At 41.6% G+C, this 27,728-nt stretch overlaps 1 protein-coding gene and 1 long non-coding RNA gene across 2 annotated transcripts in view; both read right to left on the minus strand.

Moving 5' to 3' along the window:
* Positions 1–1,263: 1,263 nt before the first annotated feature.
* C5 (complement C5) overlaps positions 1,264–27,728 on the minus strand; it is a 96,445-nt gene continuing 69,980 nt past the window's right edge. Inside the window, exons 32-41 of the mRNA XM_043453710.1 lie at positions 17,754–17,835; positions 16,327–16,375; positions 11,954–12,056; positions 11,514–11,588; positions 11,292–11,397; positions 10,065–10,148; positions 9,087–9,176; positions 6,831–6,914; positions 2,337–2,475; positions 1,264–1,788 (exon numbers count right to left, since the gene is read on the minus strand). Of these exons, the coding sequence (XP_043309645.1) occupies positions 1,650–1,788; positions 2,337–2,475; positions 6,831–6,914; positions 9,087–9,176; positions 10,065–10,148; positions 11,292–11,397; positions 11,514–11,588; positions 11,954–12,056; positions 16,327–16,375; positions 17,754–17,835 (951 nt within the window). The 3' untranslated portion in view covers positions 1,264–1,649. The remainder of the gene's footprint in view (positions 1,789–2,336; positions 2,476–6,830; positions 6,915–9,086; positions 9,177–10,064; positions 10,149–11,291; positions 11,398–11,513; positions 11,589–11,953; positions 12,057–16,326; positions 16,376–17,753; positions 17,836–27,728) is intronic.
* On the minus strand, positions 18,950–19,858 carry LOC122432011. Its single transcript, XR_006266693.1, has 2 exons — positions 19,783–19,858; positions 18,950–19,017 (listed from the first exon to the last, which is right to left on the minus strand). It is a non-coding gene; the product is annotated as an uncharacterized LOC122432011 (long non-coding RNA).

A 27,728-nucleotide genomic window follows, 5' to 3' on the forward strand; every position in this document is an offset into this window, starting at 1 on the left:
GGCAGGGCCGCAAACGCCTCGCTAAGGAAGTATGCTTAAGTCCTTAGGAGTTTGCTGAAGACGGGAGGGTGGGCTTTTCAGTGGAGCCAGGCTCCCTCACAAAGGCCTGCTTTGAAGTTTGGAAGTTCAGTTGCTTTGCGAGTTAATTAGGCTGCTGTAGCCGGTCTCCTTGAAACCATGCTCAAGGAGAAGGCAGAGACGGCGGGGCCTCGGGGAGGGGGCTGCTGCAGAGGTCCTGCCCGCCCGGCCTTCAGCAAGAGGGTGCCTGGAGGCACCGCAGACCTGCTCTGGGGGGGCCCCTCACCCCTCGTTGGCAGCGAGTTTGGGCATATTGGGCACAAGGGTTGTTTTTGCCAAGGGAGTGCCTTCAACGTGAGCTCTGACATTAATGAAAATAAATCCTTAGTTCCTTGAAGCTGGAAAATCTTAGTTTAACTTATGAGGCACAGTGCAAGGCCTTGTGTAGCTTCACAAGGCTAACCGGTTAAGATGCAGATTTCTCAAAAAAGGAATGCATTTTAGTCACCTTTGCCGTTTCACCCAGGGTTTGTGTTTCCTTGTGACATTTCAGCGGGGCTGGTTAAACAAGGAAGACACTCCACCTACATCCTGCCTTGGGCTTAGGAAATCAAACCTGACAAGCAATGGGACGGGGCAGTGAGGTGGAAGAGGGAGGTGTTCAGACTGTGAGCAAGCCTTGGGGTTTGGTCTCCCACTCTGCCCCTTACTAGGCTGGGCGAATCGCCTCAATTTCCTCATCCTCAAAGCCCTTTGGGTCCTCGGCCTCCAAGTCTTCATGGAGTGGGGGTAATAATAATTCCCGTACTCCACGAGATTCTGGAGACATTAAATGGGAATAAATTTGAGAACTCTTCCATAAGATCTAAAGTGCTGCAGAATATCATTTACCCACGAGCCTGCTGTTAGAAATCCTCATTGATAAATCCTGAAGGGGGGGCTCAGAGACCTGGTTAGAGTGCAGCAAAGGTGTCTGGATTTCCATTAGGTTTCTCTTCACCAGGTGGCCGCCCTGGAGCCTGCCTTCCAGGAGACCATGTTCCAGGGGAAATGAGTAGGCGCTGGGAGGGCGGGGAGGGGAGTAGAGGATCCGCGTGGGGGTCCAGAGAGCCAACAGGAAAGGAGGCGGCTCCTCCTTCTCAGGTTGCTCAGGGCTTCCCGGGCGGCTTTCTCCACCTTTCTCAATTTGCCTGTCTTTGTGTGGTTGCAGCTGACCTAGCATAAAATAACACTCTTTTTCGCACATTTTGAAAGCAAAGTCAGGCTTTAATGATCGGTTTTCTGTTCAGTGGTATTTTCTTTCAAGCAAGGCCGTGTTTTTGTAAGATACTACATTTCAGTGGGGCTATTCTTTGTCCCCAGCAAGCATTCCTGAGCAGTAGGTTTCAGGAGGGTTTCAATTTATTACTTCTGGTGTCCAGTAACCTTGGAATGAGCGTCTGTCTCCAGGCCCCCGAAGGACATGCCATTTCAGAGAGTTACTGCTCTTAAATTGTTCTCTAATAAAAGCAAGTGTCCCCCATTCTAAGTAGAGTGAACTTTCCAAATAAGACCAGCTGTGAACGTTGAAAAAAAAAAAGGCAGAAACTTCAACAACAGGGTCCATAGTGCAAACTGGATGCCGCTGACCTTCAGGCGCTTTCACAGCCGTTTAAAAAGATGTCTTCAGCAAACTCATCTAGATTCTTCAAAAATCTTTGGCATGATGGACACCTGGAGTCTGTAGGCCAATATTCAATCCAGGTTGAGGAATCTAATGGGTAGATGTACCTGCCAAGGAATAATGCAAATGAATCACTTGTGTTGGTAGCCAGAGAGAGAGAAGAGCTGAATTCAATTGAGCCAAGCTGCTCAGGTGCCCAGGGGTCAGGCTGCTGGCCAAGCTCCTCTGAACTGGCCTTTCCCTGGGAAGGTCCACAAACCCTGGAGATCATGAGCTGCTCGGGGCTCCCATGGTTAAAGGCAGGAACATCTGTTTCAATGTCTATTTTTAAACAGACAGATAATAAGACGTGTATCCAAACACTGTCCTCTTACAAACAGAGCCGTCTGAGAGAGCAGATGCGGTAACGGGGGAGTTGATGAGCCCGCAAATCAGCCGTCAGACCTGGGCACTCAGCGGGTTTATCCTCAGCGAGACCTCAGCTGCCCTGCTGGTTTTGAGGAGTGCTTTGTTTTAAGCTCACATTATTTCGTGTCTGCTCCTAATGGTTTGTGGGTTAACAGCAGGGCACGAAAGAAACACATAGTGGGTTTAAGAATAAATTGCACTCAGTTTTGGATGGAAGATCAGAGACTCCAAAATACTGGTGACTTACTTGAGACGGAAATTGTGTTTTATCTGCAGGGCCTCTTTACCCATAATTAAGTACTGTTTTCTTTTCTCCAGGTTGGCGTTGGAGCAGGTTGTCTTTTTAATGAAGGTAATTTCAGAGTCTCTCTCGGCAGCAGCTTCTCCTGAGAGACACACAAGCAAGGTTATCACATGTCACAGTTTTCAACTCTTTTGAGCATTGTAGTTCCTCATGGCTATTTATTATTCAGTGTAAATTTCCATCGACAGGCTAATGGCTATTGGCACTGTCCCTGTGGTTAAGACTTCAGACTCTGGGATCAGGCTCCCCAGGCTAAACCCCAGCTCTGCCACTTCCTAGCTGTGTGCCTGAACAAATGAGGCTCAGATCCTTCATCCCCAAAATGGGCATCACAGTAAAACCTACCCTGCAGAACTGCTGTGAGGTTAAGTGGGTTAAAACATGAAAAGTGCTTGGAACACAGTAAGCACTATTTAAGTGCTTTTCATTAGAACCAGGAGTTAACAGAACCTGAGTTGAGGGGCTTCCCTGGTGGCTCAGCTGGTAAGGAATCCGCCTGCAATGTGGGAGACCTGGGTTCGATCCCTGGGTTGAGAAGATCCCCTGGAGAAGGGAACAGCTACCCACTCCAGTATTCTGGCCTGGAGAACTCCATAAACTATTCCATGGGGTCGCAGAAAGTCAGACACGACCGAGCGATTTTCACTTTCCTTCTTTCACCCATCTTTAAATACATCTTCAATTCTCCCAGTGTTCAGTAAACATTCCCTGGTGCTCTTTGTCCTAAGTATGTGTTTTCTCCTTATTCCCATTACACTTGAATTTCTATCATAATGTTTCCCTCCACATGCCTGACTCCTCTGCTAGGCTGGAAACTTCTTGAGACCAGGACAGGGCATTCATTGCTATATATTCAGGACTGGTATCCAGTTATTAAACTCTGGCTGATGCTAAGTCGCTTCAGTCGTGTCCGACTCTGTGCGACCCCATAGACGGCAGCCCACCAGGCTCCTCTGTCCCTGGGATTCTCCAGGCAAGAACACTGGAGTGGGTTGCTATTTCCTTCTCCAAGGCGTGAAAGTGAAGTCGCTCAGTCATGTCCAACTCTTAGCCACCCCATGGACTGTAGCCCACCAGGTTCCTCTGTCCATGGGATTTTCCAGGCAAGAGTACTGGAGTGGTCTGCCACTGCCTTTTCTGAAACTCTGGCTGAGTCATCCTAATTATTAAATCCTGAAAAACTTCTGAAACTGTTGCTAAATAGCACATAATAGTAACTGCATGAGTGGTAAACTTTAATTAGTAAAATAAATTACATTGCATCCACGTTAGTTCAAGCTAATGTGCTTAGGCTCTGCTGGTGACCATTCATACGTGACTTCCTGTTGCAGCAACATTCAAAAAACCTTCCCAGCACTCTTTGCCAAGTCAGCCCCATGTCATGTCAGCGGGGGGGGGGGTCTTATTATTTTTAAAAATCTTTTGTTATGGAAAATGTCAAGCATATTCAGAAGGGAGAATAATTAACCTCAGTTTCAACAATCACTCATCTTTTTTTCATTTATATCCTCACCTGTATTTTAGGAGAAACACCAGTCACAGGATAACAGCATCATTATCCTTGAACTACATAGTTGCCCTTGATTCTAAATAGTTTAGTTTTTATTATGGCTTATTTTTAGCAGCACTTCTTGTGTAAGTGGTAAATGTGTGGTGTTTTGATATTTTACATAAATTAAAAATCTATATATGTTAAAAATGAAGAGCCAGAACGAAGAGGTAACAAAGTATGCAAAACTTTCTTAACATTTCCTTTTAAATATCATAAACATGAGTCTTCTGAATGGACAGAACAGAGAAGAAATGATGGCAATAAAGAACTACAGCTTGGGAATCATCTGATTCTGCACAAAGTTCAGAACAGTCTGGATTATCTTTTGATACTAGGCAATAATGGATACAAAATAAGTAATTTGTATTTCTGGAATGAAAAGCACTTGATTATTTTGGTAAAAATAGGAATGTCTTATTGCTTATGATATGTATGTTGGATGCAAAAGTGCTTGAAAATTGGGTTGTGAAAAGATCAAAGTGCTAAGAGTGCTTACCTATTTTGTCAAAATGGCAATCATGTTATAAATAAAGAACACTTGTGATCATCAATGGGGAAAAATCACAAATCAACTTCACACAGTGAAACATTTGAAATAATAAAAGTCAGAAAAAAATGTTGTCAGAGTGTTGATCAAGCAAAGAAAAATTTGGAAAGTATTATTAGAATTTTAAAGTCTAGTGTATGGTTAAAAATAAACATTTTCAGATTTGAAATACTTGATAGCATTTCAAAAGAAAAAAAAAAGTGAAAGCGAAGTGCCACAACTTAGATTTACGGTCCTACTTACAGCAAAATTTATACCTGCTGAAAGGAGAACACAGCTTTTGAGAAATATAAACGAGGTAATAAAATTTCAATCATCTAGAAAATCAACTATTTAATATAAAACATGTTTTGAATAACTTAAAATGAAACATTAGAGACTCTGACGATGGCTCGGTGGGTTTTGTTGAAGTCAAGGCACAGGAAGGACCACGTATCAAACTGAGAACAAAGGTGTCAATGAGGAATAGTTACACGGACTCCTTATTGGCACAGTGTGACGTCAGGGAGAAATCTGGGGCTTTAGTAAAAACCGAGATTTACAGCTGTTTCAGTTTGGTGCCTTCTGAGCCAAGTGTCTCCGGATGACGCAACCAAGACACAAGACAAACAAGGGTCACTTTAAATACTGTTTTCATAAATTTGATATTCACAACCACACACCTAATACACACTAGACAGAATAAAGAAGTAGTCTGGAGACCTCAAAAATTGCAATAATAAAAGTGGGAAAAATATTGGCACGTTGAAAGGCAGCCAATAGTGCTAAAACTGCAAAGGTAGTTTATAAATCACATCACCTGATAGATTCACTTTCACAGACACAGAAGTAAGTATTTAGAAAGTGTATATATACATACACATATATATACTTTTTAGTGATTTGTGTATGATATTCTAGTAGTTATGTCAATATTACCTTTAGATATTCAAGAAAAAATATTTCAGCTTTAATAAGCTGAAAGATTAATGAATAAATGGTAAAACTGATCATATAAAAATAAGTAAAGGAAATATGAAAATGAAGCAAGAGATGTTACAAAGTGAAGAATGGTATGCATTTGATATAGAACAAAATAAAATATCAACAGAAAAGCTAACTGTGTGTAAGTGTTTTTGCTTTTGGTGACGAAAGCAAAAGTAGATGAATTTTTAAGTTTTTTAAAACGTGAATTCTGAAACTTTGTCAATTATGTTTGTAAAACTCTGAGGGGGAATAAAAATTAAGAAAATTAGGAAAATTAAACATGACATTTCAATAAATTGTTTTTATAATTTAGCTGATAATAGATATATATTAAATACATGAAAATATTAGATGGTATCATAAAGACTAGAAACATTTGAATGTAATTACTGCTGGCTTAGCAGAAACTGAGAAAGTGTTCAGTACTTTGCACAATACTGTTGCTATTAGAAGAAATTACTTTTTGAGGCTAGATGTCATGTAATGATTATCAATTCAATAGAGACATAACTGGAAAAATTCGATGTGGTTCCTTGTTGTCAAATCAAAGCTCAAACAGAGGCCCCCTACAGTGAGTCAAACAAAATAACACCGACAATTTCTAAATAAAACAAAACAAACCAACAAAAACTTATTTGGAATTAAATATGATTTAATGAATCATTCATTTTACCATTTATATCATTTGACAAGCAATTTTATAAAATTTGTAGGTTAGCTTACTTAGGGAATAAAAGGGAACATATTTTAAACTGTTGTTTTATGTGCTGTTTACATATGAATTCATTTTATTGTATTGGTTACTAAAGCTCATTTATCCTATCAAAACTCGCATGGCCTTTGAGCCAAGGCTCTGCACTTCATAGATGCTCCTAACTGGTTTCCCTCTTTCAACTCTTGCTCCCTTCAATTGAAGCCAGAATGGTTTTTAAAATCATAAATCAGAAAATGTTTCTTGCCCACCTAAAACCATTTATTAGCTACCCTTTGAACTTCTAGAATAAAATTCAAATTGCTCACCTTGCCTTATAAACCCCGGTACGACCCAGCTCCTGCCCATCTGATTCCATCTCCTCTCGCCTTTAAGAATAGCTAACTCTTAATGTCATCTCCTAAAAGATGCTATCTGTTATCACTCTGAAGGTATTTCCCCTATTAACTCCATGTCTGTTTCAAATATAGTACTTTGTGATTGTTTATTTTGTCCATTTCCTTTTTTAAAAACTGTGTCTCCTCGAATAGAATATAAACTTTATGAAGGCAGGAACTCTGACTGTTATTCAAGTTATGTCCTTTGTGTCTAATATAATGCCTGCCACATAGTAAGGACTAAATATTTGTTGAATGAAAGAACTAGTGAATGAATTCTTACCGGCTTTGTAGATATCCAGGAGAGTTGCAGTGTACTTAACAAAAGCATTTTCTTCAGTGACAGCTATGATCTCAACTTTATAAGCTGGTAAAAAGAAGCATACACACAATAATTTATGCTTATTACCGCTAATGCCATGTCCAGTAGAAGCCGGAGTCTGTCAAACAAACAAAAATGAGGTGTAGCAAGCTCTTATGGGCACCTTGTGGTAAATCTCATTTCTTCCAAGAAGGCTCCCCAGCACTTCCAGTGAGATTCTACTGGTCATGACTCTAAGGAATCACTCTGCTGAGAGTCACAGAGTCACTCTGCCCACTGTTATAGAATAGGCTGATTAGAGTAAGAGCAATATTAAATTTAAAAAAGCACACAAAACAAACAAAATAAGCCTTAGATGTAAAGTTCAGATTCTGATCTTTTAAGATGAAGAGCCTCTTCCTTCTCTGCATGCCCACAGAGGGGTCCTGTATCTATCATTCTGACCTGTCATGAGAGTCTCCGTGTTCCCTTGCCTCCATTCCTCAATTACTTTTATTGGTTTTGATCTTTGGTTTTTGATAGGACTCTGTTTTCCAACTCATCTTTGCTTGGATTGGCAGCTATTTGATGAGACATTCTCAAGCCTGTCTTCCCTTCATTCAGGCATCAACTTTTAACCTATGGTATGTTTGACTTCACTTCTGAAATGACCAGCTTGAAGGGGTCCGTCTCTTCTTTGTGACCTGAGAAAAAATCCTCTTGTTTTTGCTTTCTTTGGAGTTAAAGTGAATGACCTAAAATTTTTTGTTCATTTTTGAGATCCTCGCTAGCTAGCAAGACATAGAGCTCAATGAACAAACTCACTGTGGCAAAACCAAAGGCTGTGTAAATTAGTGGCTTAAACAATGTCCTAAATTTCGGATTCTTAATTATTTATAGTAGATATGGGCAATGAACCTCCTGTAGGCATAGGCGGAGTGAAGGAACTGTTTAATTTTGTTTCTATTCTGTGATTCCATCATTAACCTGTAGCTCCAAAAGAGCCTGCTAAGCTTTTTCTTGAATGTGGTAAACTAAATCCTGATTGCATGTACTCTCTGTGTTAAAATAGATTTTTTTTAATATTTAAGAGTTAAAATTGTTCTATTATGGTGGAAAGAATTAATTTGGATCTAAATTTTAGGGTAAAATTGTTAAAACAATATAGAATTCTTTTCAAGTCTCAGATATTTTGAAAGTTGCAGTGGGTCTTGGCTGAGTTAGGCAACTTTTTAGCATTTTTTAAAAACCTAAGATGAATTTGAAGGAAAGAAAGATCATGAGCCACACAAGATTCTTCTCATGGCTGTTATTTCCATTAATAGAGCTCAGAGTTAGCTACTAGAAATAATACTAGAGACCAGAATGTATCCTAGTTCTATTACTTACTTCCTGCATGACTTTGAGCAAATTATTTAGTCTCTCAGAGCCTCAGTTTCTTCACTGTTACCTCCAAGGAGGCTCATGGGACACCGGTGAGAGACCATATATGAAAACAATTGGTAAACGCTAAAGGCTCCGTGAACAGCACTGTACTTATTTATTTATAAAAACCCTCCTACCAATTGTCAAGAAAAATTTGAAATCGTGTACTATCTGTTCATTCTCTTTTTCTTAAAAAAGACAGAAGTAAACATTAGAAGCTATAGATAGAAAATAAAGGATCTAATTCTATGAGGAACTTGTATCTACAACTCTACTTGGGCATTTGATTTAGCTCTGAGATGTGGACAAGAAGAAGATGCTCCTTTTGAAATGGAGAGAGTCCCAAATGTGGACTGCAATGGTGATATATTAAAAATCATTTAGTACTGATATTTTTACCTTGTCTTTGGAGGGATTTTGGAAAACACTCAGACCCCCCAAACCATCTTTGTTTCTGTTTCTGCTTGATCAACCAGAAGAATGCAGTAGTGAAATCATATACCTCTGTGGCTTCTCAAATGTTCTCTTTGACTATGTTTTAGCACTTTTAATTCAATGGGGTCTGGTGGAATAAACTGTTTTGGCTGTGTGTGCACCACACTCCTATCATTTTTAATGAAAATCATATTTCTTTGCTGAAGGATAAATAACTTTGCATGTTAATGCTGAAAATTGATGACATTTTCCTTCAAGGGAGCACATGGAATGTTGCATCTGTGTAATCACTGTGTAAAGTTGTAGATCTTCCTAACTGATCATGTTTTCATAAAATGTCATGCTTAATGGAACTATATATTAAACTTTCGAACTTACCATATGCAATCTCTGGTTTACATGCTGTTTCTTTTCTAGTAGCTGCAGAGATTGTCAGATCCAATTCTGCCTGCATTTGCCCACAGTCAGCTGGATTTTGTGAAAGACAGCACAAGTTAGGTTAACGTAAGGAACCTTTGGGAGTAAACACAGTTTTCTCTTATCTGCCCTGAGACAATCCAATATAATCTTACAAATATCAGATTCCTAAGATCTGTCCATTTTCTCCTCTTCCATAAAGTGAAACAGTATTTAAACCAAAACCAAAACAAAAAAAAAACCAAAATCTTGAACATGGGGCTTAGAATGGGTAGTCACTCCACACTCAGCTCTTCAGAAATATATATGCTTTATTGAAGAGAGGAGGACATTTTCCCATTTTGAGTGCTATCAAAAATCTCTTGAAGGAACCAAATTGATGACCAGTTTATGCTGTAAGAAGGAGAAATAAGTACCTAAGAATGTGTAGATTTTAGGGATTTTGAAAAACAAAAGAAAACCAAAATCAACTCAGACCCTCATGGAGTCGGCAGTTGATTATTGTTGAGTTCTGGGGCTTTTCTTTGGCCAACAAGGCTGCCTTGATTGGCAGAAGACTGAATGGAGAACGTCACTAACTGGGGAGGACTAGGGGAAGGAAAGAGGAGATAGTGGCTCATTCCAGAGCCTCTGTTCTTTTAAGCAATGGTCCTATTGCACTAAAAAGACCAGGTCAAAGGTAAGGATTTCACATCATGTTCTCTTTCTGATGATATACCACCTGATGGAGTTTCTCCACACGGGAGGAACTATCAGGTTGTTCTGGAGCTGTCAAGATGTAGCCTTACAGCGCTCAAGGAATGAGCTTTCCGTCAGATGAGATTACATTCCTTCTTCTGAGAAATGACAGTTTGTCAAACGGCTCCCCCCAGATTAGCCCCAGATTATGGCGGCTGCTTTAAACAAGAATACAGCCTGAACGCATTAAATGAAGCTTACCTTCGATACATTTGCATGCCACTCCTTCACAGACTTTCTGAAGCTTGGTGTAGGATGTGCTATAAAACATGGTACACTGTTTATCTGTGGCAATGAAAGTGTGGTTAGAAGAGGTGGCTTGGCGAACACACAATTTACCCATCAATGAATTTCGCCCGTGGCTCCTCGGTCACCCACTCCAAACCCTCTTTCTGTAGCTGAGGCCCAGGAAAGCTAAATTAGGAACTGTCTGTCCTAACACAGGCCCCTCTACCCTCAAAATATTCCCCGCTGTGTGCTTGAAATCTTACTCTTGCATATTCATTTCTGAGAATGAAAGTATTTGGTGTTTCAATGAATGAGAAGAAATAAATTATGTACATGAGAGTCTATTGAAAGAATTACAATTGGTAATTATTGAGGCTAGAGAAGAAAAACATTGTTTTTTTTTTTCCTATTGTTCAGGAGGAGAAAAGAAACACACACATGTGTGTGTGTGTGTATGTGTGTGTGTGTGTAGTTCTTTTTCAAGGAGAGGCTTGTATCATAATCTATGATTTCAGAATGAAACTAGATTGAATGGGTCTCAGAGCGTTGGTTCACTTTTGAGTTTTAACAAGTAGAACTGTCCAAAGTGAAGTCTCCTGCCTTGTGAACCAAAGGGCTCTCCAGAGGTGGAGAGTTATCAGAAGTGGCTAAATGATCAAATGCAGAGGTCATTCATTCAACATTTATTGACACATGTTATGTGCCTGACACTGGGTTAGATACTCGGGACAGAAGGACAAAAATATTCTGGGGTGTGCACAAAGACACACAAACAAATAATAACGATGCAACGTGACAAGTGCTATGATAGAGCTCTCTGCAAAATGTGATGAGAATATAGGTGGAGGAGAAGCTGATTCTGTGAAGGCTGAAAATAATAGTAGGGTAAACGGCCTGCTCTAAAAAGGAGAGATGCAGTGGGAACAGTAAACACCAAAGATAAACTTGAGGTGAAGAATTTAAGTGGGAGCAGTCTAGCCCAGTTTACCTATTCTAAACAGGAAGAGACTGAGGACCAGAGAGGTGAAGTGATTCATTTAGAGTCACCCACTGGTCGTTTGTCCAAGTGGGGACGTTTGTGCAGAGTGAGCCCTGAGAGAGGAAAATATATAAAATCTGCAGGCCTCAAGTGCCTTTCTTCAAATTCCATAATAAATACAAAGCAGTCTTCAGAAGAAATTTTAGAGTAGAGTTGATTACCTGGTCTGTGGTACTCATACACTGTGAAAGTAGCAGGACTCAGAAACCCAACTTCAAAAAGTTCAATTATCCGGAATCGAACACAAAGGAACTCATCGGAAGGAATCTGTTTGACAAATTCAAAGATTAAGAAAATCATGAGAGACAAAAGACTCAAAATATTTTAGGCAGCAGCTGTTACATAGTAATAAAAAATGAAAAATGGTGAGAGGTGGAACTTACCGAGTTGAGTTGCAGAATAACATGCCCATCTTTGATTTCGTAATCAGTTAATAATTGATCCACCCTTTCCACAAGCTAAGGGTACAGAGAGAAAAGCTCAGATTTAACTTCGCGACCTTTCTGTTTGAGTGCATTCACCCAGTGATGGAATGTGAGGTCATGGGGATGTAATCCACTATTTAAAGACATTGAAGAACAGCTCCTCCTCTTGAAAAAGTCTGAACATGTCATCACATGCACTCACATTATTCTGTCCATGCAAGCATAATACTTGCCCCTGTTTCACTTTGAAAAATAAAAACTTAGGTAGACTCTCAGTTTGAAAAGAATATTCTGGGAGAGTCTAAGAAAGTGACACAGAATGAATGGAAATAGCTTTGTAAAATAATGCAGTAAATAAAAGCAAGTATCCATAACAATATTTAAGAGAAGACATTTACAGCTTTTAAGTCTTCTGGGTTTGCACTGACTCCAGTAGGCAGAGAGATATCCATCACCGCATGGGAGGACCCAGATGACGATTCTTCACTGCCGCGCTTGTAGCTGAAATAAGGTAGAGATGAGGACATGGAACAAGTAAATGGATAAGATTCTTGAAGAAAAGGCCTGTTCCTTGGTAGGCTTTAACTTTCTAATTCGAGTCTCCAATTATTTGCTTCTTTATGATGTATGTATTATAATCTCTGAATTTTAAAGCGATCTCTGCATCATCTCTCCCAACCCTGTCCTCACTTGACCAGTAACCTCGGCGGACCACCATTCTGGAGTTGGAGGAGATCATAAAGGCTATTCCGTCCAATCTCTTAATTAGCTAGTTGAGGAGACTGAGGGTGGGAGTAAGGTATTTGTTCAAGGTCACATGACTAGTTCACCTCAGGGCTTCGTAAGTCTATTGATTCTCATCCTAATTCTTTCTCTAGCAGAGCATATTTGAAGAAAAAAAATTAACTGTATATTGGTAAGAGACTTTATAAGCATGTTCAGAAATAGACTGGAAGGAACACTACTTGAGCAGCTACTTTCTCTGGAAGATGAGCTCATAAGAGATTATCTTTTTTCTTTCCCATGTTTTTCTCTATTTTCTAAAATTTTCACAATAGATATTTTATTTAAAAAAAATGTTTCAAGGACTGCACTTTGTCCAGGAATTGTGCTCATGGGGAAGCTGAGGAGACAGGCAGAGGGAGTGACATGGGCAATTCTGTTTATTCTGTCTTTGCCTCTCTGGTGTGAGGGGAAAGAATACTGAAATGGGGAATTAGAAAGCTTGGGTTTTATCCCAGTTTTGCTGAGAGAGTTCTACAAATTACTTCCCCTTTCTAGAGTTCATTTTCTTATTTGTAAAATTGATTCTGAAAAAGTATAAACGTGCTTTAAAGTTATAATTCCAAGACTTTGTTTTGAGAGGCAGAGAGGCCTGTTGCTACAATTAATCAGAGTTAATGCTAAAAGAGGAGAAGGCTGGTGGGGTAGGGACTGGATCGGAGTGTGTTCGGCAAAGGTTGAGTTTTAGATTCTTGCCTCAAGATGTGGGAGAGACAACTGAACATTTGAGAGTAGAACTTGGGAGAGGAGCCAGGATTAAAGGAAGAGCCTGGGGAGACAGCTTCATAGAGGGAAGATGAACTGATCTCACCCCTCAAAATAAGTATGAGTGAAATGGGAGCTATTATTCAAATTAGTGAGGTGATAAGGAATCTCTTTTCCCCAATCATATCTTATCAAGCATGTATAAAGCAGACCCTGTTAGAAGTTTGAGATATCATATTTGCCATAAAAATGTAAATAGTATAAACTTTCTGGCTTATAAAATTTAACCCCATTCTTCACCAGATTAATAATTTGGAACAAAATATAAGGCAACGTGTAACTGAAAATACGGCATCCAGCATCCCAGTGATTGGATGAATGAGTGTCACCAAAAGTGGAGAACTCTGGCTCACAGATGCAAATACTCTGTCAACACGACGGAAAAGGGCCTCCTGAGTGGAGAGTGTCTAAGAAAAGTTTCTGCAGCCTTGATGACTGGTTGCCATGGTGACTGTTTCAACCATGGAACAGAAACCTTCCTTTCAAGAAGCCCTTTGCCTGCTGCCAAAGACAGCAATCCTTCCCAAAGGCATTTTGTTCCGAGAGAAGGAGAGAAATGAAATCCTTTTTTCTTTTCTTGTGAATACAACGGAGAAGTTGTAAAAAGCTAAATACACGAAAGAGACCCTCTCAACATAGAAACTGTGCTGGCATTTTCTTAAATCAGGAGAGTGTGCATTTGAAGGCAAAGAATTTCTCACATGAATAAGTACTACACAGTTACATTTGGAATCTGTCCAACCCAACTTCAGCATCATAAAGCCAAAAGCATGTTCTACCTGGTTTTTTTTTTGAACATTCTGTCCCCAGTTTATTAAAAAAAAAAAAAAGACAAACAAAAAACCCAAAGGATAGAATACTGAATGCCATATCTCTATTGCTTTCTTTTGTATATTAACAATATGGAATGCAAATTAATAACTTTTTTATGAGAGCCCTTTTTAAGCATAGCAGCGTTGTAGAAATACTGGAAGGTGCTTTGGGATCAGGTAGTCCAGTATTCTTGCTTTACAGAAGAGGCCTGGAGAAGTGAGGCGATTTGCTGACAGTTACCCGAGTCCTTCAGAAGCTGCCTTCCAGGTGTCTAGCTATCCTACCACACAGCCCTTCCTGTGTTCACTCGGGGTGCCTCCCTGTAGGTCCCACACACTGATTCTAGCTTTGCCCAGAACAAATTTGCTCATCCCTCCCCGCAAGACATGCTAGGGACTTAGACAGTGATCACACCCTGTCTGCAGGAAGAGAGGTGCCCAAAGCAGGAATGGCAGCATTGGAGCTGCCTGAGGAAGCGTGGCCCCAGCAGGACCTTAGGGAACGAAGAAGGGTGTGGAGGGAGAGCAGAGGGCAGAGACTGGCCCAGGACGGAAGGCGGGACTTTCCTAGCTGATGAAGGGACCCTGAGAGGAGAGGGACTGGCCTGGGATCACAGACAAGGCTGGGAGATGAGGTGGAGCAGCTGAGAAACAGCGTGCTGTGCCTTAAGGCTGGCGGTCTCAGATAACGCTGCCGGAAGGAGGCGGCTTAGAAACTGGACCGGGCGTTGTGCTCCACCTCTAACTGTGAGAACTTGGCAGGGTCCTTCACCTCCTGGCGCCTCAGTTTCTTTACCGCTAAAATAAGGGGACTACTATATCGTTCCTAAAATCCTTTTCAGCTCTAATCGATGACATAACTGCATGGAATTTCTAAGTTACCCATTCTGAATGCTTTGCATCATGTGTGATAACGAGTATAAACAGCAAAATACCAGCCATAGAAATCACTGTTGTTGAGAGTAGGAAGAATCAAGAAAATAGAACAGAACAGGAGGTCTTAAGGGGTGGTAGAAAGAAGAAGGAAGAAGCCTGTGTTCTAGTTCTGACTCTTCCACTACCTGATTCACTGTGTGATCACCAAGGTATATAGGCATATTTTCATAAACGTTTTAGGATGGTGGCTTGGTAAGCAAAACAATGGTCCACAGAGGTGTCCATCTCTTAATCCCCAAACTTGTGACTCTGTTACCTTAAATAGCAAAGGGGACTTGCAGTGTGATTAAGGTAAGGCTCTCGAGCCAGGGAGAGTCTCCTGAATATCCAGGTGAGTCCAATGTGATCACAGGGGTCTTGATAAGGGAAAGAAGCAGGAGAATCAGAGAAGCAGATATGATGGTGGAATCAGGGGTCTGAGTCAGAGGGAGATACTAAAAGATGCTGTGCTGCTGGCTTTGAAGATGGAGGGAGAGAAGCTCAGGCCAAGGAAAGCAGGTATCTCTAGAATCTGGAAAAGGCTCCCCTGGAGCCTCCAGAAGGAAGAGGGCCCCAATAACACCTTGGTTTGAGGACTTCTGACTTCCAGAATGATAATACAATTGCGTTAAGTCATTGTGTGTGTGTGTGTGTGTGTGTGTGCACGCACACATGTGCACTCAGTTGCTCAGCTGTGTCAAACTCTTTGAGATCCATGGACTGCAGCCTGCCAGGCTCCTCTGTCCACGGAATTTCTCAAGCAAGAATACTGGAGTGAGTTGCCATTTCCTCCTTCAGGGGATCTTCCCAACCCAGGGATAGAACCTGCTTCTCCTGCATTGCAGGTGATCTCCTGCATTGGCAGGTGGATTCTTTCTTTACCTCTGAGCCCCCTGGGAAGCCCCTGCAAGTCATTATATTTATGATAAATTGTTACTAGTAGCAACTAGTGGTCAATTTAGGTCAAATTAGGCCTTGGAGTTAGTCTGCTAAGGGTAATCCAAGGTTCTTAGCCCTGGCTACCATTAGAAGACCCTGCAGGGTGTGAGGTTGGACAGAATTCTGCAGAGTTCTAAAAGCTCTCCAGATGAGTTCAATGTACAACCTGATTTGAGAACCACTGGCTGGCTGCTAATGACCAGGGATTTTGTTGGGCAAACGTGATTTTTCTAAGTAAAAGAGTAGGAGCCGCTTCTGAGAGAATACTTTGCTCTTTTCCTAATACTTATATATCATAATCTACCTTTCTGGAAGGCAAATTAATAATATAGCATTTGAATTAGAAAAAGGCCAAAAATGGGAGAAAAAAGTGTATATGAGCAAAATAAAACTGTTCTGTAGAGTAAGTAGCTGTTTAAAAATATTTCACATTTTTAAAAAAGTGAACAATTTCACATCTTCTGGACATCTTTATCATTCAAAAAGATTTGGAGAGGGAATACTCTGGCAGAAGCAAAGCCCTGAAATCTACTGTCCCCCAGTGGAGACGGGCTCACCTGGCGCAGGCCACGATGCGCTTGTATTCTGAGCTGCTGTAGCTGGAGGCTGGCACACACAACAGACAAACAAACAAAAATAAGAGTAAGCTGTTTTTAGCTTGTTCTGGAACATGTCAGAACAGAATCATTAATGAGCAGGCCTCTGAACACACTTAAAAATGATTTGAGATTTGGAAGTTGGCACTTTTGATGACTTTAATGGAAATTCTGGTTTTAATGGAGTGGTCAGTTGGCTCCTGGCAATCCAGGAACTGTTTGAAATCATTAGAACAGTTCTCTGCTCTCCAAGAACTTAATAAGGAAGGAGTCATTTAAGGCAGATCTGTGTTGGTAACGTGTCTGGGGGAGGTGGCAGGGAGGAGGCGCCCATATCTAGATTCTCTGGCAGTTGGAAATTTCCTGCAGGAAGAGGACGCTGAGTCACAAACAGAAGCTATCAGGGCAGAGGAACAGCACGCACCCTGGTCCCAAGGCCATGGGTCAAGGAGGACTGGGGTGTGCAAGTGGCCTTGCTTCTAGACTGGGACAGGAGAACCAGCCCATCAGAAGAGGGATGTGAGGGCCACATGTAGAGAAAAGACAGGCGCATTAAGAGAGACTCATTGGTCCTGAAGAGACCAAGCTGAAGGTAGAGACAGGGAGATGTGCATTTGCCAGACTCCTAGGGATACAGAAAGGGTATGGGATAGAAGCCCAACAGAGTGATGAGAGAAATTCAGGGCTTGGGAATGGAGCACAGACATAAAACTATTAACAGACATTCAAGGTTCTGAAATTAGGCCCCTACTGCTAGTTACATTCTTCTTTTCCTTTTAAAGACTTTATTGAATTTGTTACAATATTGCTTCTGTTTTGTTTTGTTTTTTTTTTTTCGCTTTCATGTTTCATTTTTTTGGCTGCGAGGCATGTGGGATCTTAGTTCACTGACCAGGGACTGACCAGGCAAAGCCTTAGCCACTGGACTACCAGGGAAGTCCCTAGTTACGTTCTTTTTCTTTTTTCTTAGCTTTTATTTTTAATCGACTTTTGTTTGGAGGATGATCGCTTTACAAAATTGTGTTGGCTTCTGTCGTGCAACATGAATCAGCCATAAGTATACCTGCCTCCTTTCCCTTGAACCTCCCAACACCCACCCCATCTCACTTCTCTAGATCCTAGTTACATTTTTAAAAGTTTTTTTAGTCAGAACAATTTTTGGATCAACAGTGGATACATTTAACCTAGATATTGTTCTTTAGTCTCAGTTTCCAGCTGTTATTAATGAGCTACCTCTATTATAATAAATGGCAGTTATGTTTACTCAGATGTCAACCTATTAAAGAATTTGAATGAGAAATTACTTTAGCAGATTTTTCCTAATCAGAGAAGCTCTTCAGCATTCTTTTTGCTTAGCCAACATTATAGTGTAAATCATGCTGTTTTACCTTCAATTTCCTGGGTTTCAATTTTCAAATGGAAGCTGCAAACTTCCTCCGAGGTACTGATTTTGTGAATCACAGTTTTTACCTATATTGGGACAAGTAAACAAGGAGACTGTTTAAAATGGGGAGTGTAAAAGGTATTATGGCAGCATTGAGGCTGAAAACCGGATGCAAGTATTTTTATCACCCAGTGCAAATGGGATGCATTAAAGACCCATTTTCCCAGCAGCTGGACTTTTGGCAAACTCCACAATTTGAGACTAACTGAGAAGCCCAAAGTAAGATAAAAATGATCTCTCTCCAGGCAGAACTTTGGTCCAAATTCCACGCAGTCAAATCTGAGCACCTCACTCTGCAGGAAAGTTTTTAAGACTTTCATCCTTGTGCCTGTACACTTTATTTTTACATAGAACATCACAAGGTCATGAAGTATGGTTTTCTCCAGCCCACAAACCACTGTGGTAACAACAAATTATAGGTGTGCATGGACGGGCAGGGCTGCTGCCAGAAGTAGGTGTAGTGAGGGCAACCAGAAGTGACAGAACAGTGGACCGTCCATCTTCCCACCCGCATGCAATCTTATAAACAGTCTTTGAAGGAATAAACGTTCTAAAGAGGAGTGCACAATTAAATAATCAGGAGAATGTTAATTTATGCTCAGAATATGTTAATGTTAATGTTAATTTATGCTCAGAATATGTCATTTGTATTATTTTAGGCATTTGGCAGTTACAGCTTAGATTTTCTAAACTGTTTATGTGTGTCCATGCAGCCTGTGGCTAAAAATAGAAGACACTTAAGCCCTTACATATACACATTAGTCAGGAGTGATGCTGGATAAATGAGATGTGACTGTTACTAACCTCAGCATCCATGTATATACGTGTGAATGTATACATACATACACACGTCATATGCATATACATGTAAGCATAAAAATTATCTCTATACACCTATATGCATATACATATATATAATTTCTAGAAATACACACACATATGAAGATTAACAGCCATTTTCAAAAAGAAACTGTGGGGATAGCTATCAAGATAACCAGAAAGAATGATAAATGACTCTTACCTCAGTTATGGTTACCCAAGCCCAGATTTCTATAACTTTGTGGCAAAGTCTCCTTCTTTTAGATCACTTACTATTAGCTGACATATAACCTCAATCAAGTTGTTCTCCACAAAATACTCACATGCACTGTAGCCAAGCCACTGTTTTGTCCAGTAGTTAGGACGACGAGGTCGTCATTGAGAGGTGCCTGGAAAGATGTTTGCATTCAGTACTATTCCTCATGCTTATTTACTTTGCACAAAAGGCTATGGACAGTAACAACTATTTCCAGTTATTTGTATGTTTAAATATACCTTAAATAATCTAAAATGTGGTAATTAAAAAAAATACATGTCAGCATCTGTATACCGATAGCTACTATTACTGATGCGGAACCTTGTTTTTCCAGAGTACTTTTTCCCTCGGGAAGTTCTCGTTGGCCATCAGGATTTTCATTTTTAAAAACCCAGTAGTAGCAAAGGACACGGGATAGGCTGTTGGGCGACCTGCAGACCATCTCCAGCGTGGCCACAGCATGCCTGTGTCCGGGGTCGGCTGGACCCACTGGCAGATTCCCGAGTGCGTCTTCTCTCTTACTCTGCTGTCCAAGCTTTGTGTGTGCTATTCTCTTCGCCTGGCTAACTCCTTCTGATTCTTCCAGATTCATCCTGCCCATTTGGATGCATTTGAAAAACGGCTCTCAACTCTCAGCCTGGCTCAGGAGGCTCCCCGTGTCCTTCCGTGAACCTAGCGAAGACCTCAGTCTTCACTGTTTGCTGCAACGACTGTCCCCTCTACAGGACAAGGGCTCTTTGTGCTTTACCTCTGGATCCTCAGTGCCCAGGACAGAGCGGGCATCCCTGCCTAGGACATGGTAGGCACTCATCTTAGGTTTGTATAAGAAGGGCAGAACAGATTGTCTCGAAGGTCCCATCCAGTTATAAAATATTACTTGAAAAAATTCTTTATTTACCTCTATTGGCTTCCCAAGGAAATACTTCTCTGATATCTTATAATGGTAGAGGTCACCTTTATTCTTGTAAGACACTTTGATATCCATGTTCAAGTGGAGTTTTCTAACCAGGAGCGAATACTCTGTCAGGCCCTCGATGGCATTAATTGTATCCTATCAACAAACAGCAAGGTACAAACATAGGTTTACTCATTTACATACCCCCTGTTTACAAATACACTTTCCTATGAGAAGGTGAGTAAGCATCGCCTGTGATGAAACTCCAGGTGACTGAGTGGAACTAGTTAAGGGCCCCTGTGTGGAGGAGGAAGAAGAGTCTCCCTCTACCAGTAAGTATGAAGGCAGTGTGGCTCATATCCGGGTTCTCCATGGGTCTTGAGCATGTGACCTCAGGCAAGTCATGCTTTCCAGAATGCCTCCAACTCCTCGCACAACTGTGGATCTCCTTCCCATCCTCACATCTAAGCTTAACTAGCCCCACAGTGAAGACATAAAGAATCTCCCCCTTCTCATGATTCTGTTTCAATGTTCTTCCCTTCTGCTCCTTAGAGCATTCTTCTCAATTGGTAATACTTTATGTAGAGTTTATCACGGGCATCCCCCCACTGCGATGTGAGATTCTTGGGGGCAATAGTACATCTTTCTTGGCATCCATTACATTTAGCAGGTACACACGTGGTAGTTATTCAACAATTATTTGCTGAAGGAATAAATGTGTGCATGAGTGCTAAGTCGCTTCAGTCATGTCCAACTCTATGCAACCCTATGAACTGTAACCTGCCAGGCTCCTCTGTGATTGGGATTCTCCCGGCAAGAATACTGGAGTGGATTGCTATGCCCTCCTCCAGGGGATCTTCCTCACATAGGGATCAAGGCCATGTCTCTTATGTCTCCTGCATTGGCAGGCAGGTTCTTTTTACCACTAGTGGGATGAACTTAATTTTTCTAGAGCTTGTCTTCCTCATCTACAGAATTGGGAGATGTGGTTGAATCAGAGAGAGCAAATTTGTGGCTACCTTCTCTCCCATGTCTCCCAGCACTCATTAGTGGTGTCCTCTTTTCTCTAAGCCTCCAGTTGTACCTATGGTGAAACCCATTTCCTCCCCCTGATTAGAATTAGATGATCACTGACATCACCCTGAAGGACACCTTTAGCTCTAAATTTTATATACATACACACACACCCTGTCATTGCCCAAGCATCCAAGGAACAGGGAAGATGCTAACACTTGAGATAAACCTGAGTGTAGATGTACACTATACAACGACATGGTAGTTATAATGCAAAATACACATATTCCAATGAGTTTACATTGGTAGGTAGACAAATAAACATGCTAATAATTGGTATTCCTCTTACTTTTCATTTAGTATTGTGGAAAGGAACATCAGTGCCTTTGTTTACGTGGCAGCCACTGTTTCTTTTTTTCTTTTTTTTTTGCCACTGTTTCTTATATAGGATTAATATAATTGCTGATAACTCTCCTAGCCCTTCATGGTAACTGAGAATCGTAAAGGAAGTTCTGGGCTTGGAGTTTGGAGGTGTGAGTTCTGATGTTGGTTCTGCCACTAACTCTGTGAACGAAACTCCTGGAGCTGAGTTTCGCCTCTGCATGAGAAGGGTGTCAATGCAGATGTTCCTTGGGGTCCTTGATTCTAGTCATTTACTCATCCCTTTAGTGTGCTCGTTTGGTGACAGAACCATGGAGGCCAGAAGGAGTGTGGAATATGTGGTGTGGGAGGCACTAGAAATATCTCCAGGAAGATAACATGAGAGAAAGAAGCATTACCTGGGTTGAATAAAAGCCACCTCCATATCTCTGCTCTTCTGATAGCCATTTGATGACTGGATTCACGTAGTTCATGTCTTTCAAGTTCAGACTGGTGAGTAAGGCATAGGCTGTGGTTTCCACCATACGAGCTGTGCCAGCACTAGGTGCGGAGCTGTCCTTCTGCTGAAGATCATCTTTCCAAAAGCGGTAAATGGGTGGATTACCTAAACATCAACAAATCACACTGGTAAATATCATGAAAAACGTGAATTTGGCATAGCAATTCTAGCAGGTTTCTAGAAGTTTCTTCTGGCAGTGGCCTTCTGGTTTTCAAAAGTTTCATATTCTTTTGGAAGAAGAATTTTCTCAAGGTGACCAATACGAACAAGATCTCTTAATACAGGGCTGTTTTAATCTATAATGGAAAAGAATCTAAATATGAGCAGATAGATAGACAGGCAGACAGATAGATGATAGATAGCTGAATCACTTGGCTGTACCCCTGAAACCAACACAACACTGTAAATCAACTATACTTCGATAAAAATAAAAATAAAAAAAACAAGGCTGTTTGTCTTTATTCAGGAAAGTCAGCATGGAACATCTACATGTACTACACATACTTTTGTATGGTAGAATGGAAACGGCAGGAAACTGGAATTATTAACAGTACCCAGGTTCTAGTCTCTACTCGGCTACTAACAGACCTGTAAACTTGGATGGATTCTTTTCATTCTGTGATTCTTTCAGTTCCCTGAAGTGTAGACAGTGCTTTTTTCCTTGCGGTGAAACTCAAGTGAGATACCAAATGTAAATGTTTTTATAAATGAGAAAGCGCCAGATATATATATATATATATACATATACACTTATTGTTATTATTGACACTACCAAAAAAATTAGAGAACGTTTCTCCTTGATAGAAAAAAAAACCACAGTTCGGAAATTTTGAGATCACACCCAAACCTTAACTCTTCTATCTCCTCCCAATTTAAAACCCTAAAGACAGTTTCATATAGGTGGCACTTTTCATAAATTAGTTTCTAGATTGTATTTGGTTTTTATTGTTCTGTGCTGTGTGTGTGCTGTGTTCAGTCACTCAGTTGTGTCCAACTCTGCGACCTCATGGACTGTAGCCCACCAGGCTCCTCCATCCATGGGATTTCTCAGGCAACAGTACTGGAGTGGGTTGCCATTTCCTACTCCAGGTGATCTTCCCAACCCAGGCATCAAACCCATGTATCCTGCATTGGCAGGTGAATTCTTCACCACTGAGCCACCTGGGAAGCTTTATACATCTATATCTATGGTTTATCATAGGATATTGACTATAGTTTCCAAGCTATACAGTAGGACCTTGTTGCTATCCATTCTGGATGTAACAGTTCTTCATCTGCTAACCTCAACCTCCAACTCCATCACTCCAACATCCCCCCGCCCTCAAAATTCTGATGTATCTGTTTACAACTCAGAATTACCTTGCTTGTTTGACTTGAGGGACAAAATGTTTTCCCTCCCTCTTGAAGGCTTTTTTTTTGGAATGAAGGTTTTGGTTTCTAAAGATAGTTTCAGTTCAAATATTATGTGAACTAATACATTCCCTTCTAGCTCTTAAATTCTATTATTTTACGATTCATTTCTTACAATACCCAAGATATTTCTTTTGTGTTATTTGAAAAGTATTATAGAAGTGGTTTTGAAGTATATGTTGAGATTCAGTCATTTTTTAAATGATGACAGAAGTCCAATTTTGTAGATGGTGATAAACCTCATGTAGTATTTATTAAACTTTTAGGAAACTTCAGCCAGGAGAGGGCTCAGAAGTACCCAACCACGCCAGTGCCGGTCAAGGCACATTGGCCAATGACCACTACTCCTCTGTATTTCTTTACTCTTGACCCATAGGAAGAAATGTCTTTATTCTTCAAAATGAAACATATGGCTTTGGGTCAGCCTGGTACAATATAAGCTAGGTCATGCACTCTTCTGTTCAAAGGCCTCCAATGACTTCCCTTCTCACTGAAGTGGAAGTTAAGGTTCTGGGGAATCCCACTGGCCCCCAGAGGACCTTGATATGAATCAGACTCAGGCACTGCTTGCCCTGCGTAGAGGCCGACCCAAACCAGGGAGCGTGGTTGGGGTAGTGGAGCAAAAGCTGGATCTCAGCCTGCATTCGCCCGTGGTGCGCACATCCCACGCTGCGTGCAGGAGGCCTGCAGGGCTCCGGTGCCGCCCGGGTCCTGCACGGCGCCCCCTCGCCTTTTCCTCCCCTGACACCCTCCTGCCCCCACCCCACTTCTCTCGTCACCGGAGCTCCTTGCCTTCCTTCCTTGGAGCACCAGGCCAGCTCCTGCCTCAGGCATTTTCATAAACTGTCTCTCTGTCAGGAAATACCCTTTCAGAAAGCCACGGGTTTGCTTCCTCACTTCCTTCAGGTCTTGACTGAAATACCATCTTCTCAATGAGGCTTAAGCCTGACCATCCTGTTTGAAATTACAACCAATCCCCTCACTTTCTCTCCCTTCCTTGCTTTATTTTTCTTCATATCAGTCATCACTAAACAGGTTACTATATCACTGAATAGTCACTATATGCAATGTTTTAGTTATTGATCATGTTCTCTCACTAAACAGAATATAAATTTCATGAAGGCCTGGACCTTTTTCTTTTTTGTCTTTTGCTTTATTCCCAGAGCCTAGAACAAAGCCTGGTACATAGGAGGTACTCCATACACATTTGTTGAATTAAGGAATGCATAAATATGTGGTGAATGAGTGACTAAATAAATGAATAGCAGGACTTATAACAGTGCTTATTACATTGTATTGTGAGGTCTTTGTTCCTTGAGAGCAGGGATTCTGTCTCACTCTACTTTGCATGCCCCCACGCTTTCCCAGAATTAGCGGATGCTACCTGTTTATTTGGACCATAAAGAAGGCTGAGTGCCAAAAAATTGAACTTTGAACTGTGGTGCTGGAGAAGACTCTTGAGAGCCCCTTGGTCAGCAAGAAGATCAAACAAATCAATTCTAAAGGAAATCAGCCCTGAATATTCATTGGAAGAACTGATTCTAAAGCTGAAGCTCCAATACTTTGGCCACCTGATATGAAGAACTGACTCCTTGGACAAGACCCTGATGCTGGGAAAGATTGAAGGCAGGAGGAAAGGGGGACGACAGAGGATGAGATGGTTGGATGGCATCACTGACTCGATGGACGTGAGTTTGAGCAAACTCCGGGAGATAGTGAAGGACAGGGAAGCTTGGTGTGCTGCAGTCCATGGGGTCCAAAGAGTCAAACACAACTGAGCGACTCAACAACGTGCTTATCAGACACTTGCTGAACAAATGTCAGAAACAAGTCATACCTTTGACGAAAGCTTTCTTCTTCAGGGCAGAGACAATTGAACGAAACTGTGGGTGTGCTTTATCTCCTAGGGAAAGAGCGTAAGCAGCAATGGCCAGTGTAAAAGCACTCTGGGTTGAGAGGGCATTTTCATGCAGAAAGTTGTCAGCTTTACTTACAGCCGTGCTGATTTTCTGGAAACAAGAGCAGAAGATACCTGAGCTTCTTTGACAAGATTTGACCTATCAACTGATGGGATCTACCCCAAGGTTGTACCATCCCAGGTTTCAGGCAAGACGAAAGGTAGAAAGGGAAATGACTTAGTGGAAATGGATGGTGGCTCCCTGAAGCAAATCCTTCTGGGAGAAGGAGCAGAGGGTAACCTGGAAAATGAAAATAAGATTGTCCAAATCGGTTTAAGTTTTTGCTTCTGAAGCCTCCCTCCTGGGTAGAGGTTTTTCCATTTAGTTTCTGCTTCCCATGTCAGACCTGGCCTCTGGGAAGAAGCATCAAGTATAGACATGGCTTTCTTCATCCTGCTCCACCCAGCAGAGTTGAGACAGAGTCACATTTTCAAAAGTTTTACTAAATAAAACCATCAGCGGCAAAAAAAAAAAAGAGCCAAGCTGCCAAAGTGCTTTTTGATCCCAAGGATTCCTGGGAAAATAATCTCTATGCCTCTGCTTGGCGACAACTGAAATAGTTATTTTGGATAAGTGGATGAGGAGGCTGTATGGTGCAATCCTCCTTACTCCTCGTCTGGCACCTTCTCGCCAGCTGCATCTGTCTCTCACTCACATACCACCAGGCACGGGCAATGTTCCTTGTTGATTATTTTGTCTTGTTGAATATATATATATATATATGCATGCTAAGTTGCTTCAGGCATGTCTGACTCTTTGCGACTCTGTGGGCTATGGCCTGCCAGGCTCCTCCATCCATGGGATTCTCTAGGCAAGAATACTGGAGTGAGTTGTCATGCCCTCCTCCAGGGAATCTTTCCAACCCAGGGATCAAACCCGCATCTCCTAAGTCTCCTGCACTGGCAGGTCAGTTCTTTGCCACTAGTGCCACCACATATATATATATATATGTCTGTGTGTGTGTGTGTGTCTGTGTGTGTGTGTGTGTCTGTGTGTGTGTGTGTGTGTGTCTGTCTGTGTGTGTGTGTCTGTGTGTCTGTGTGTGTGTGTGTCTGTGTGTGTCTGTGTGTGTGTGTCTGTGTGTGTGTCTGTGTGTGTCTGTGTGTGTGTGTCTGTGTGTGTGTGTCTGTGTGTGTGTGTGTCTGTCTGTCTGTGTGTGTGTCTGTGTATGTCTGTGTGTGTGTCTGTGTGTCTGTGTGTGTGTGTGTCTGTGTGTGTGTGTGTCTGTGTGTGTGTCTGTGTGTGTGTGTGTCTGTGTGTGTGTGTGTCTGTGTGTGTGTGTCTGTGTGTGTGTGTGTGTGTGTGTGTGTGTGTGTGTGTTTGGCTGATTGAGAACTGAGCCCATGTCTCCTGTGTCTCCTGCATTGCAAGCAGATTCTTTATCACTGAGCCACCGGGAAGCCCCACATGTGTATATATATGTGTATACACACACAGGAGATGTAAGAGATGCAGGTTTGATCCCTGGGTCATGAAGACCCCCTGGAGGAGGGCATGGCAACCCACTCCAGTATTCTTGCCTGAAGAATCCCATGGCCAGTGGAGCCTGGCAAGCCATAGGCCATAGGGTCACAAAGAGTCAGACACGACTGAAGTGACAGCATGCATGCATGCATATATATACATATTTAGGGCTTCCCTGGCGGCTTAGTGCTAAAGGATCCACCTGCTGATGCAGAGATGCAGGTTCAATTTCTGGGTGAGGAAGATCCCCTGGAGAAGGAAATGACAACCCACTCCAGTATTCTTGCCTAGAAAATCCCATGGACAGAAGAGCCTGGCAGGCCACAGTCCATGGTGTCACAAAAGAGTCAGACACAACTTAGCGACTAAACAGTAACAACACACACATATAACAATTCTCCTGAACTAAACTAAAAACTTATTTCATTTTGTGGTTCAAGTCCTACCAGTCCCCTCGGGTTTTTCCATCTTGGTTCTGTCAGCTGGTTTGAAAGACAGGTCTCCACTATGGAAAACAGTGTGGAGATTCCTTAAAAAACTGGAAATAGAACTGCCATATGACCCAGGAATCCCACTTTTGGGCATACACACTGAGGAAACCAGATCTGAAAGAGACACGTGCACCCCAATGTTCATTGCAGCACTGTTTATAATAGCCAGGACATGGAAGCAACCTAGATGCCCATCAGCAGATGAATGGATAAGGAAGCGGTGGTACATATACACCATGGAATATTACTCAGCTGTCAAAAAGAATTCATTTGAATCAGTCCTAATGAGATGGATGAAACTGGAGCCCATTATACAGAGTGAAGTAAGCCAGAAAGATAAAGAACATTACAGCATACTAACACATATATATGGAATTTAGAAAGATGGTAATGATAACCCTATATGCAAAACAGAAAAAAGAGACACAGAAATACAGAACAGACTTTTGAACTCTGTGGGAGAATGTGAGGGTGGGATATTTCAAAAGAACAGCATGTATACTATCTATGGTGAAACAGATCACCAGCCCAGGTGGGATGCATGAGACAAGTGCTTGGGCCTGGTGCACTGGGGAGACCCAGAGGAATCGGGTGGAGAGGGAGGTGGGAGGGGGGATCGGGATGGGGAATACGTGTAAATCTATGGCTGATTCATATCAATGTATGACAAAACCCACTGAAATGTGAAGTGATTAGCCTCCAACTAATGAAAAAAAATTAAAAAAAAAAAAA

This window comes from Cervus canadensis, chromosome 30 (genome assembly GCF_019320065.1).
Source record: "Cervus canadensis isolate Bull #8, Minnesota chromosome 30, ASM1932006v1, whole genome shotgun sequence".
NCBI classification, from domain to species: Eukaryota; Metazoa; Chordata; class Mammalia; order Artiodactyla; family Cervidae; genus Cervus; species Cervus canadensis.